The 12,530-nt window shown below is 33.6% G+C and overlaps 1 protein-coding gene across 2 annotated transcripts in view; it reads left to right on the forward strand.

The window, feature by feature from the left end:
* LOC111060702 overlaps positions 1-12,373 on the forward strand; it is a 56,451-nt gene extending 44,078 nt beyond the window's left edge. For both annotated transcript variants that reach the window (XM_039440682.1, XM_039440681.1), the window contains 4 exons: positions 797-968; positions 3,958-4,141; positions 10,543-10,582; positions 11,661-12,373. In XM_039440682.1, the coding sequence (XP_039296616.1) occupies positions 797-968; positions 3,958-4,141; positions 10,543-10,582; positions 11,661-11,850 (586 nt within the window). In that variant the 3' untranslated portion in view covers positions 11,851-12,373. The remainder of the gene's footprint in view (positions 1-796; positions 969-3,957; positions 4,142-10,542; positions 10,583-11,660) is intronic.
* Positions 12,374-12,530: the final 157 nt, after the last annotated feature.

Consider the following 12,530-nt stretch of genomic DNA (forward strand, 5'->3'; position numbering starts at 1 on the left):
TCAGCCAGAGTTGAAAGCTGAGAATGGTTGAGAGGGAATGGTATGTTACTTTCAGTTATTAATTGCATGCAATTAATAGTCCACACAGCATCTGATCTTTTACTAAATCACATTGAGATATAAATAGTCGACAAGACAGCTGATTTATGATGAATAATTCTATAGTCCAAATTTTACGGTACTAGTAGTTCTGTGAACAGTAGACCTCATGCAGTTATAAACCACAGCTTTCTCTTATACTGTCCATCAGAGTAAATCCTGTCTGTATGTTATATCAGCAAGATATTGGTGTGAAAATGGCTAGTGGCTGTTGGGGTTGGTGTATCAAGGATGTTAACATCAAAAGCTAATCTCCTTTAAGATTTACTGGCATCTGGTCAGCCGGAGTTGAAAGCTGAGAATGGTTGAGAGGGAATGGTATGTTACTTTCAGTTATTAATTGGATGCAATTAATAGTCTATTCAACATCTGATGTATTATGAATAATTCACCATGTTACTTGTGCACTTCTCATGATTAATACTCATTTTCAAATGATAGGCTTATATGAGGAGATGGATATATTATGACACCAAATTTTCCTGAATGCATGAGTTATCTGCTGGTTCATAATAATCATTAAACAGAGATTGGTATTGGTAAGTATTCTTTGGCCTGGTTGCACAAAATCCGGTTAAATTTCAACTGTTCTGATTGGTTCTTGTGGAATTAATCACGATAAAAATTTAACCAGCTTTTGTGCAACTGGTATTAATTATTTAATGATTGAGTACTCATTCATCCATTGACTTTGAAGGTGTATGGAGCATAAGTGGAACAAGGAGTTTTGGACTGAGTATCATCCAAAAGTAGTGGAAGTGACAGCTGAGAGGGTCAATGAGTTAGATTGGCATATATTCAAAGAACTTTTCAAAATCGAAGAACAGATTATATGGATTTGTGTGTTAGAAGAGAACGATCTGGATAAGGTGAGTGCTTTTATAAGCTTGATCAGTTATATAGCAAAGTAGAGGGTTTTTAGGTTACTACCCCCTCCTATGAGCCGAAATAAGAGGCCAAAAAATCCAACTTTCAGAATACATTATATAGAATTGACCTCAACTAATTCTTTGAACTACAATAATGATCTCTTAATGTTGAGAGCCATTAAACTCATTCATAGGATTTGTGACTTCAATATTATTATATCTACACGTCTGGGATAGGAGATTCACAAATGATGCATCATCACATCTGAACTACAGGAATGATTGACTGGAAATTGTGCTCGAAGATTCTTTATTTATCAATTCTTTGCCATTAAACTCATTCATAGGATTTGTGACTTCAATATTATTACATATACATGTCTGGGATAGGAGATTCACAAATGATGCATCATCACATCTGAACTACAGGAATGATTGACTGGAAATTGTGCTCGAAGATTCTTTATTTATCAATTCTTTATTTAGCCTATTTTAAATTCTTTTCAATTTTAGTAGGTCAAGTTTTCGACTAGACCCTTGCAGAGCTAGGGTTACTACCTTGTCAAGAATAGGATGAAAAATAGAAATCCAAGTAACTTTTTTTTAAAATGAGTAGAAAATTTAAAAAAAGGGGTACTTAGATTTTATATTTTCCATTTTTATTCTTCAAGTACATTATACAGAGTGTCCCATGGAAGGTGTAACAGCTGAAGACCATAGAATCTATATATAATTTGCAATAAAAATGTATAGTAGCATTCTCTTATATCCTCTATATTATATACCTTAGTTCTCAAGATATATAAATTTTTCTATATCTTTTAAAAACTTCAATACTAGTAGTTCTGTGAACAGTAGACCTCATGCAGTTATAAACCACATCCTCCTCTTATACTGTCCATCAGAGTAAATCCTGTCTGTATGTTGTGTTGGCGAGATATTGGTGTGAAAACGGCTAATGGCTGTTGGGGTTGATGTATAAAAAATGCTAACATCAAAAGCTAATCTCCTTCAAGACATACTGGCAACAGGACAGCCCCGGTTCAAAGCAGAGATAGTTCAAGAGACCATTCTATGTTATTTTAGTTAATTATTGCATGCGTTATTGCAAGCAATCAATAGTTCATTTAATAGTGCATGAAAATTGCATTCAATGATGCATGCAATTTATATTCTACACAGCAAATGATTTTCTGCCAAGTTACATTGAGATATTGAACTTCATATGTCATGGAGTGCAATTTATAATCAACTCGACAGTTGATTCATGATGACAGTTAATTCTATAGTCTGATTTTTACTCTAATATTGACATATGAGGGAGGCTCCTTTTTCCTTTTTTATCATCTTTAAAATGCAAAATCTCCAAAAACCTTGTATAAACATCGATGCACAATTTGAAAAGGAACATACCTGTCAAATTTCATGAAAATCCATTACCGCGATTTGTGCAACATATAAACATTTGAACATTAAGAGAAATACTAAACCGTCGACTTGGATCTTGGACCTCACTTCACTCGGTCAATTATTTAAGATCCAATTCTGAGGATATGGTTGAAGAAGAAGAAATTTCCAATAAGGTTCATTTAATTCCATATCCTTTGTTTAACGTTTTTGAACTTCTTATGAGCACTCAAATGTGAAAAAGCTCATTTGTGGAGTTCAAAGGTAAATTTCGAACAGTTTGAATGATCATAAAAAGTTGAAAAACATCAAACAAAGGAAAAATTGTGTTGATCTTATTGTAAATTTCTTCCTCTTTCCAACCAATCCTTAGAATTGGATTTTTACTAATAGTTTTCTAGCTATTGACTTTTTTAAGAAATAAAATTGGGGACTGAGCTTTGCTCTGGAATACAAAAGCATAAGAAATTTATTACAAAAGGAGAAATCATAATAACATCCATACAGAAAATGTTCTATCTAATCACAGTATATTGAGATTGATTCCCAGAGGAATGCAAAAATTTCCTTCACAAAGGCCCAGTTGCACAAAAGCCGGTTAAATTTTAATCTTGATTAACTTCACGTCAACCAAATCAGAGAAGACCATTTCAAAAAAAAGGATTTACTGGAATTAAACAGGATTGAAAATAACCCGGTTTTTTTGCAACTGGCACCAAGTACCTGATTGAATGATTACAAAAGTTCAACAGCTAAGTCATAATTTCGACACAGTCCCATACACATGAACTTGCTCATTCACTTCCATCACCACCGACGAAATAATTATTATCAGCTGTTTTTCCAAGGATGAATAATAGCAAAGACCTTAAAGAGATATAGACCCACAATGCCTATGCCTTCCCAATGATAGCTCTTACTTGAAATTGAAGGTTGCCATTGGGGTATTTTAGCACGAGATATTATATATTATTTATTTGTAATACTATGAATCACAAAGGCATTGGTGGCATTGGTATGTAATAATCTTATGGGTTGCCCCCTCAATGGTGGATTTCAATTCCAAGTACGACACTAGCGCTGCATGTGAGTCTATGCATCTTTAAGGTCTTTGAATAATAAATTATCCTTTTAATGTCCTTCAGCTAGTTTTCCCAGGGATAAGACCTATTGCAATCGAATCCTACTATGTTCTGAATTTTGTGAGAATCGTTAGAGCTGTTTTCGAGATCCGGTGAAATACAAACATATAAACATCTAAACATCTAAACATCCAAACATCTAAACATATAAACTGAAGTTGCTCGTTTAATAGTATAGGATTGAAAAATCTATATAACTAAGGTAAGGTCGAAAACTAAGGTTGATGTAAGAAAATTTTACTGAACATTTCTGTTGCAAATTCCATGTTGAACCTATGGTCTTCGGTTGTTACACTTTTCGTGGGACACCCTGTTTAAGGTTGGCAGGCTACACAAATGCTGTACCCTCATGGTTCAAAATCACTCATGGCTCTTGATTCATTCATGCCTCAAGATTCATGTATGACGCAAGCTCTCACTTGTCACATTTTCACTTGCAGAATGTGTTCCTTCGAATTGAAACCAAACTTCTCTCAGCACCCAGGATGCATGCAAGGCCGAATGTGCTGATATTGAGAGACACTGTGGACAGCTGTGATAAAATAGTAAATGGGACTTCCTACTCTATGGTTATCGAAGAAACAGTTCTCATCAACATCAAAACTAATAAATACGTGAAATATGGTGAGTAAATGGATAAATAACAAAGGAAGATCAGTGGTCTAGTGGATAGAGTCAATACCTACTATTACTTCAGGCAATACCTACTATTACTTGAAGTACTAGTATCTAGGTATTGCCACAACCAAAGACCTTAAAGATGCATAGACTCACATGCAGCGCTAGTGTTGTACTTGGAATTGAAATCCGCCATTGAGGGGACAACCCATAAGATTATTACATACCAATGACACCAATGCCTTTGTGATCTATAGTGTATTACAAATAAATAATATATGATAATCTCGTGCTAAAATACCCCAATGGCGGCCTTCAATTTCAAGTAAGAGCTATCATTGGGAAGGCATAGGCATTGTGGGTTTATATCTCTTTAAGGTCTTTGGCCACAACTGATCTCTAATAAACTATGACGTCATCACATGTAGATCAATGATCTACTGGCGGTAAGCATGCGAAATAAGAGTGCTGATGCTTGTTATCACATCTGATATGGTAATCAACAAAATTGGGATTACAAATTCAATGTTCACGGTCTTCCATTTTAATGAATATGGTTTGTTTATCATTCTTCTAATATTTTGTTTGTGAAAAGTAATAATGAATTTCGGGTTTTAAATCATGGGATACTGTTGTGTGCCTATAATTGTCGCGGGAATTATAAAAAGACTCCAAAAGTTTCTGTATTCTCTTTTCCAAGAGATTAAACTTTGAAATGGAAATGTATACAAGTGATAAGAAGAAAGAACTTCAATCCTACAAAACAACAGTTTACATGAAGTGTAAAAGAACAGTGTAAATAAAGTGTGAGAGGAACATCAAATTAAAGTGTGAAAGAACAGTGTAAATAGAATGTGAAATAACAGTATTATTAGAGTGTGAAAGAACATGGTAAATAAAGTGTGTAAAAGAACCAATAAACTAATAAATCAAAAAGTAAATGCAAGTGTTGGAACTGTCCATAAAATCATAATATTAAAGGTGTTACCTAACTGAAAAACATTTTCCTGATGGGTTTCTTTGTACCACAGATTTATTGTGATCAAGTTTGTGGGAGCCTCTTTCCTAAAAAAGAGTTAAATCTAATTTGGGGCTAAAGTGCACGTCCAGTGCCAACATACCTGTCATCAAATTTTTGGCTGGGATCGATTGAGTATGTTATTTTGAGCACAAAATCACAAAAATTAAACGGCGCTCACTATTGTTTTTAAAATAAACTAAGTTCAAAGTAGCAGAATTTTACATGCATTTATCCTATAAGTAGCTAAGGTTAGGAAAAGCTGTAGTTCAGAAAAAGCTTTAGGTTAGGAAAAGCTTTATGTTGGGAAAGCTTAGGTTAGGAGAAGCTTTGGGTTAGGAAAACTCAGATTAGGAATATCATAATTTGATGATTTCAATAATCAAAATGGCTGCTACTAATAGGTTAAATGCATGTAAAATTGTGCTACTTTGAAGTTAGTTTATTTTAAAAACAATAGTGAGCGCCGTTTAATTTTTGTGATTTTGTGCTCAAAATAACATACTAAATCGATCCCAACCAAAAATTTGATAATAGGTATGTTGGCACTGGACGTGCACTTACACCCTAATTTGGTTTATCTTTGATTTACCTCTCCTTCGATTCTGATACAGGCTATTATTAAGTATTTTTGGTTGAGATAAATATTTATCAATAGCTCTATTACTGAATTGAGTAGGCCTATGTCTATCAAGCAGAAAGTATGGATAAATTATTGCATTTGTGGAATAAAGTGTTTCTATTTCAATAAAATTTCTATTTGATAAAATACAAATGTCTTTAATCTGAAGTTTAGATAGTATTTCATCCAATAAAAAATCGATACAGTAACAAAAGTTACATTGATAAGCTAGTAGAAACTACTATGATGTAGGAAGAATCAATCTACATGTTATGACGTCATTAATTGGATGTAGTTATGCAATAAGGTACCAAGTGCCAAAAGTAAATTTTTCAGTAGAGGCGTCACAAGATATGAATATGCAAAACATTTAAGCAATATTACTCAACCAAATTTGTTCAATTTACTAATATATCATTCAATCCACCAACTGAACAATCTCAACTGTTAAAAAATGTTAATAACAATATGGTTTTTTTAAAAAGGTAGTTGGTTCTGTATTGCTTAATGAAAGAAATGTAAAGGAGGCAGATGGTTCGTTTGAAGATATGAGAATGGTAGTTGGTTCAGTATTGCATAATCTAAGAGGAAGATGGATCGTATTAAAATTTCAGAAAATAATATATATCAGACCTGATAATGGAAAAAAGAAATTTTACTTTTCAATAAACTTATGAACTATAAAAAACTATATTGATATATAGATGTGAGTCGTTTATTGAACATAATGTTTTATTCAAATGCAAAATTGAACTGAAAGTTACTCACTTTTTCAATTAAAACATTGAAAAATAGGAAAGTTGAGTTATTATAGTATTTATAGTGAAGTTATTGACAAAATTACAATATTTTGTGTTCAATCTTATAGTAAAATATATAGTGAAAAGTAGTAAAATAAATTCGATGAATGAAGTTAAAAAATATTGCTACTGTACTGATTATGTACATTGATTACCCTCCAGTAGGCTTAAGTACACTCAACAATAAATTTTCCATTTTTCGACCGAATTAATTCGTCTCATGATGCATGATTTTGGACCGCCTTGACAAGCCGAGAAAAATGAAGTGTAGTACGATGAAATCTGAGCATTGTGTCAAAAGTTATATAAGTGTTTGAAATTTTGATCCTTGAGGTGTCCTTATAAAATGAAATAAAATGAAGTGCATCTAACGGGTGATTCTCATAGAACATGATCTTATGAACTTATATCATTGTGCGAAATATCAATGTGAGTACAATGTAGTTGGTGCTGATGATGGTTGAAGCTGGAAATTAGGTGTTTTTCACAATACAAGGAGCATTGTTGTCAGGTGTACCTGGAAATCTATTTGAGATAGAGCGCTCTTCCTGATCTCAGATTATAGAGCACAAAAATATGCCCAGAGGGATTTTGAATTATACATCTAAATGTTAACAATCGGAAGATATTGTTGATCAAAAACTAAAATTCATCAAAATTGATTTTTACTTCAAATTCCACTCATTTTTGAAAAATCAAAACTCAGTACTCATTGAAGATAGAGAGTTCCGAATGATCTCATTTTATTCAGAATTTTTTAATCTAAAAAAAGGCGAGAGCAAATTAATTATAGTCGTGATGTAGACTTGTCAATTGCGATTTGAATTAAGACATAGTTGTTGAAGTTAGAGTTCTAATTTGAAATTCAAAATCACTCTTCAAATATTAACTTACTTTGTCGCTGCAACATCTTCGATACAGAGTTTCAAAAGAAAATAAATGGCAGAAACCGCACATTGATATATCAAGCCATATCATTTTTCAGATGTAAAAGTTGTGAATTATGTTGTATATTAACCAGCTGAATTCATGTGTCAGAGCTTGTGATAACTCTTAAATTGTCTCAGCTGATGTTATGAATGAATGAATGAATGAATGAATGGAAAACTGTAATATAGGAATGAGCAAAGACCTTAAAGAGATATCTTTGGGAATGAGTACTATGACCAAAGAATAACAAAGTAGACTGCCCCTGAGTATATTCTGACCAATAATACTGATTTCGCAATTTTGGCGGTTGGTTCCCTATTGCATAACTACGTCCAATTATTTGTGGGGCCTGAAGTAATAGTAGGTATTGCTTCAGGCCACACAACTAATTAATGACGTCATAACATGTAGATTGAATCTTCCTAGAATCATAGTAGTCTCTACTAGCTTATCAATGTATGATCTCTAATTTTTGTTACTGTATCGATTTTTATTTGGTAAAATACTATCTAAATGCCATATTGAAGACATTTCTATTCTATTAAAAATAAATTTTATTGAACTAAAATTACTTTATTCCACTAATGCAATAATTTCTCCATACTTTCAGCTTGATAGACATACCGTATTCGATTCAGTGATAGAGCTATTGATAAATTTATCTCAATCAAAAATTCTTACTTATAGCCTGTATCAGAATCAAAGGAGAGGTAAATCATAGGTAAACCAAATTAGATGTTACTCTTTTTTAGGAAAGAGGCTCCCACAAACTTAATCACAATAAATCTGTGGTACAGAGGAAGAAACCCATCAGAATGTTTTTAGTTGGTAGGTAAAACGTTTAATCTTATGATTTTATGGACAGTTCCAACACTTGCATTATTTACTTTTTGATTTATTAGTTTATTGGTTCTTTTACACACTTTTTTTACCATGTTCTTTCACACTCTAATTATTTCACATATTCTATTTACACTGTTCTTTCACACTTTAATTTGATGTTCCTCTCACACTTTATTCACACTGTTCGTTTACACTTCATGTAAACTGTTGTTTTGCTGGATTGAAGTTCTTTCTTCTTATCGCTTGTATACATTCTCGTTTGAAAGTTTGATCTCTTGGAAAGAGAATACAGAAACTTTTAGAGTCTTACTATAATTCTCGCGACAATTAGGTAACTTACACAACAACAGAATCCTATGATTTAAAACCCCAAATTTACCATTACATTTCACACACAAATATCGAAAACAATACTTTCCTTACCTATGGTAATAGGGCAAGGAAAGTAAAAATAACTTGTGACTTGGGAGGAACATGCGCAACAGAGAAGGCATACAGAGGGATACAACGGTGGTGATGTTGCCGTTCTGAACCGGCCAGCATGCTCTAATTTCATTTATTCATTCATTTATTTATACATTGAAACATACACTATCATTCTCATTCACTATCACTATCATTCTAGTGAGTATTCAAGCTCTCATGTTATACTTACAGAGCTTCCTCTCTGATAGCCTGCAGTCGACTGGACTGACTCCAATCGACAAATTGGCAACTGCGCTTCTACCCAAGACCTCATACAAAACAGTAATTGGCTGATCTCCCTCCAATTCTCTGCGCCGCATATAGTAAGGTCCACGTTATAATGGCAGTGGATAAAGATAGAAGAATAGCGATGCCGATTCTCTGCATTAATTAATTATATTTCTACACTGTCAAAAACATAATTGGCATCGTTGTGGACCTAGAAAAGGATAGTACCACCGGCTTTGTCGAATGATAGACAAGGATAGCAAAACCAAAGTTGATCAAATACTGTCATTATAACGTGGACCTTACTATAGGCCTATTCCTTCAAGTCAAAAGTTATTTTGTACAGAGTAAAGTGGCTCAAACCCAAAATGAACCGCATTAAAACAAAACATGATATGGATCTATATATATAATAGGATTTTACAGTGATTCACCGTCTTCCTTCTTTTAGTCGAGACCTCCATCTTTGCCTATCCTCCCATTCACCATCCCTTAAATTCCTGGCCTCCATAGCCTCATCCACCTCATTTCTCCATGATCTTTTAGGTCTTCCTCTTTTCCTTCGCCCAATTGAACTCCAATCAGTCACCATCCCTATCCATTTGCTAGCACTCGCCCTTCTAGCATGGCCATACCACATCAACCTTTTATCCTCAATCAACTTTATAATATCCCATTCTACTTTCATTCTCCTTCTTATCTCCTCGTTTCTCACTCTGTCCATTCTGGTAAGCCCGCAGCATCTCCTCCAGTAATCCATCTCAACAGCTCTCATCTTATCTCTCGCTCTCTTGTTTGTCACCCAAACCTCTGCCCCATACGTCATTATACTTCTGACGATTGCATTGAAAATTCTATGTTTATTTTTCCTATGAATATCCTTACTCCATATGATTGGGTGCAACTGTTGAATACAACTCCTGGTTTGGGCCAACCTAATCTTTATCTCCTCGTCTGTATCGCCATTTTTCATTATGGTAAATCCCAGGTTCCCAAATCTCTCCCTTTTATCACGGTGTTACAGTCAATTGACAAATCCGGTGTGCCATCACTATTTGTTTGTAAATACTCCGTCTTGTCCACATTGATTTCCATCCCGGCTTTATCATACTCTTCTTTCAACTTTCTCATCATTTAACTTAAATTTTCCTCATCCTGCGCAATAACCACCTGATCGTCTGCGAAACAGAGGGTGGAAAGGTGTTCTCCCCTAATAGGTACACCCATACCTTGACACTTTCTTTTCAAGTCCTTAAGGTATCTTCCAGGTATATTTTGAAGAGAGTTGGGACGAGCTGCATCCCTGCAATAAGCCTTTTGATGTTCGGATGATATGATATGATAAATGATTGATGATATGAATCCAACCCAGTTGAAAATGAAATTCAATCTCATGAGTACATGGAATGTACTTTTGAAAAATGATATTATATCCGATTTGTGTGATGTTTCAATGACAGATTGGCCTATCCTTATTTTATTATTCTCCCCTCATTTCCAGATGGGGTGATTTACAACATTAATGAACCCGAGAAATATGAGTGAGTATAATAAAAATATTGTTCTTCAATTTCACTTCACATCACAAACTGCTTCGATCACTACCCTGAAAATATTCATGAAATGGTCTATAGTGAGGTCCACGTTATAATGGCAGTGCTTGATTAGCAATGAGATTGCTATCCTTGTCTATCATTCAACAAAGCGGATAGTACTATCTCTTTCTCGCTTTGCTTTGTTGCCAGATCGTCTTTTAACAATGTAGAATCAATAATTAATCAACAAAATATTCCATCTTATTAATTATGTAAATTCACTATAAAATTATTGAAAAATATAATTTATTGTTTGATAAAATATAATTGATTATTTTAAACGAGAATGAACGAATCTGAATCTGCTACCTTCTATTGAAGGCATTGGCAAGACAGAGGTTCGGCAACGTTTTTCTCCTCTGTTTATCCACTGCCATTATAACGTTGAACTCACTATAGTCTATTGAACCCAAAGACCTTAAGGATGTCCAAAGACCAATTTAACATTCCCTTTTGTCTGCACATCAGGTTTTTCTAGCCTTTGGGACTATTTTTTCATAATGAATTCTTGTAATGATCTGTAGGCTATGGTATGATTGTGATTTTAAGTTCTATTATTTTTAGTTAGTGATAATAATGTGAATTTTTGGTTTTGAAGCATCTGAATTTAAAAATCTAATTTGTGAAAATTATTAAGGACTGAACATTTTGTGAAGTGAGCAACCTTATCAAATAAATTCAAGTGGATAGCATAACCTATAATTTTTATTCATTAATAACTCTACCTTCATTGTATTAACATTCATCCAATCATCATCACCTAGGCTTAAAATACTTCTAGAAATTCGCCTTTGTAAAATAATAAATAATAAAAACCTATTCGAACTATGTGTAGGCTAACCTTTTCCAAATTTGGGAGAGGAATAGCACAAGGTAACTTATTTTTTCTCCACCTATCATTTTGATGATGTACTTATTGTATCAATCAATAAAGAATAACAATTAAAGAATTTTTTAATTATGGTAATTTCATGATCTGTATGGAAAATAAATTGATTTGAAACTTCCATTTGAATTTTTGCAGACCACCAAAGCATGCCTTTTCTATGTTGGGTGCGGTTTTTTATACACCAGCCCTTATGGAAGAGTCAACGAAAAATACCTTGAAAAAGAGTAGGCGGATTGCAAAAGCGGCAACAAAGACCTGGGAAAAGGGTGGAAAAATGGTGTCGCATGTAGTGGGAAGTACATTGCATTTGTTTGGGTTGAAGTAGATCATGAAAGGCCACTCATTTGGGACGATTTCAAGTTGTGATACTAATACTACAGGTACTAATAGTGATTAGGGATGGATATCGATACATCGATGTTTACTGTTCGATGTTTTTCACTTATCGATGTTAGGATGAAAAAAAAATTGATCTTCAAAACATTGATGTTTTGTCTTTTGATACCCATCCCTGATTAGTGATACTAGATGAAGGGATTATAATACAAGGGGTCCAAGTGACATTTTGTTAAATTCAAGAAAATTGAGCCTGACCTAAAGTTTACTCAAATTAATTAATACTTCATTCATGGAATGAATATAGAAATGATATTTATTTATTCCTATAACTATTCAGTATACTTTTACCATATCAAACATACAGTTCCATGTCTCAAATTGCTCTCCTTTCTCAATTATCAGCAAAATAGTGATAAGAAGTATCACTTGTACCCCTTGTTTAACCAACAAAACTCTATTGTCCAGCTGCACATAAATCTATCAAATCTACCAGTAATTGGACAATGATTAATGACCTCATTGCTATTTTATCAGATACACTAATTGGTTCTTAAGGTATCTTTTGTTTGGTGACATTGCTTAATCAAGGTTAAATTGTATTTGATGGATACGAGCAACCGTTGTCCTGTAAACAATAAGGGATCCAAGTCACTTGGACCCCTTTTT

Source organism: Nilaparvata lugens, chromosome 14, assembly GCF_014356525.2.
Source record: "Nilaparvata lugens isolate BPH chromosome 14, ASM1435652v1, whole genome shotgun sequence".
Taxonomy (NCBI): Eukaryota; Metazoa; Arthropoda; class Insecta; order Hemiptera; family Delphacidae; genus Nilaparvata; species Nilaparvata lugens.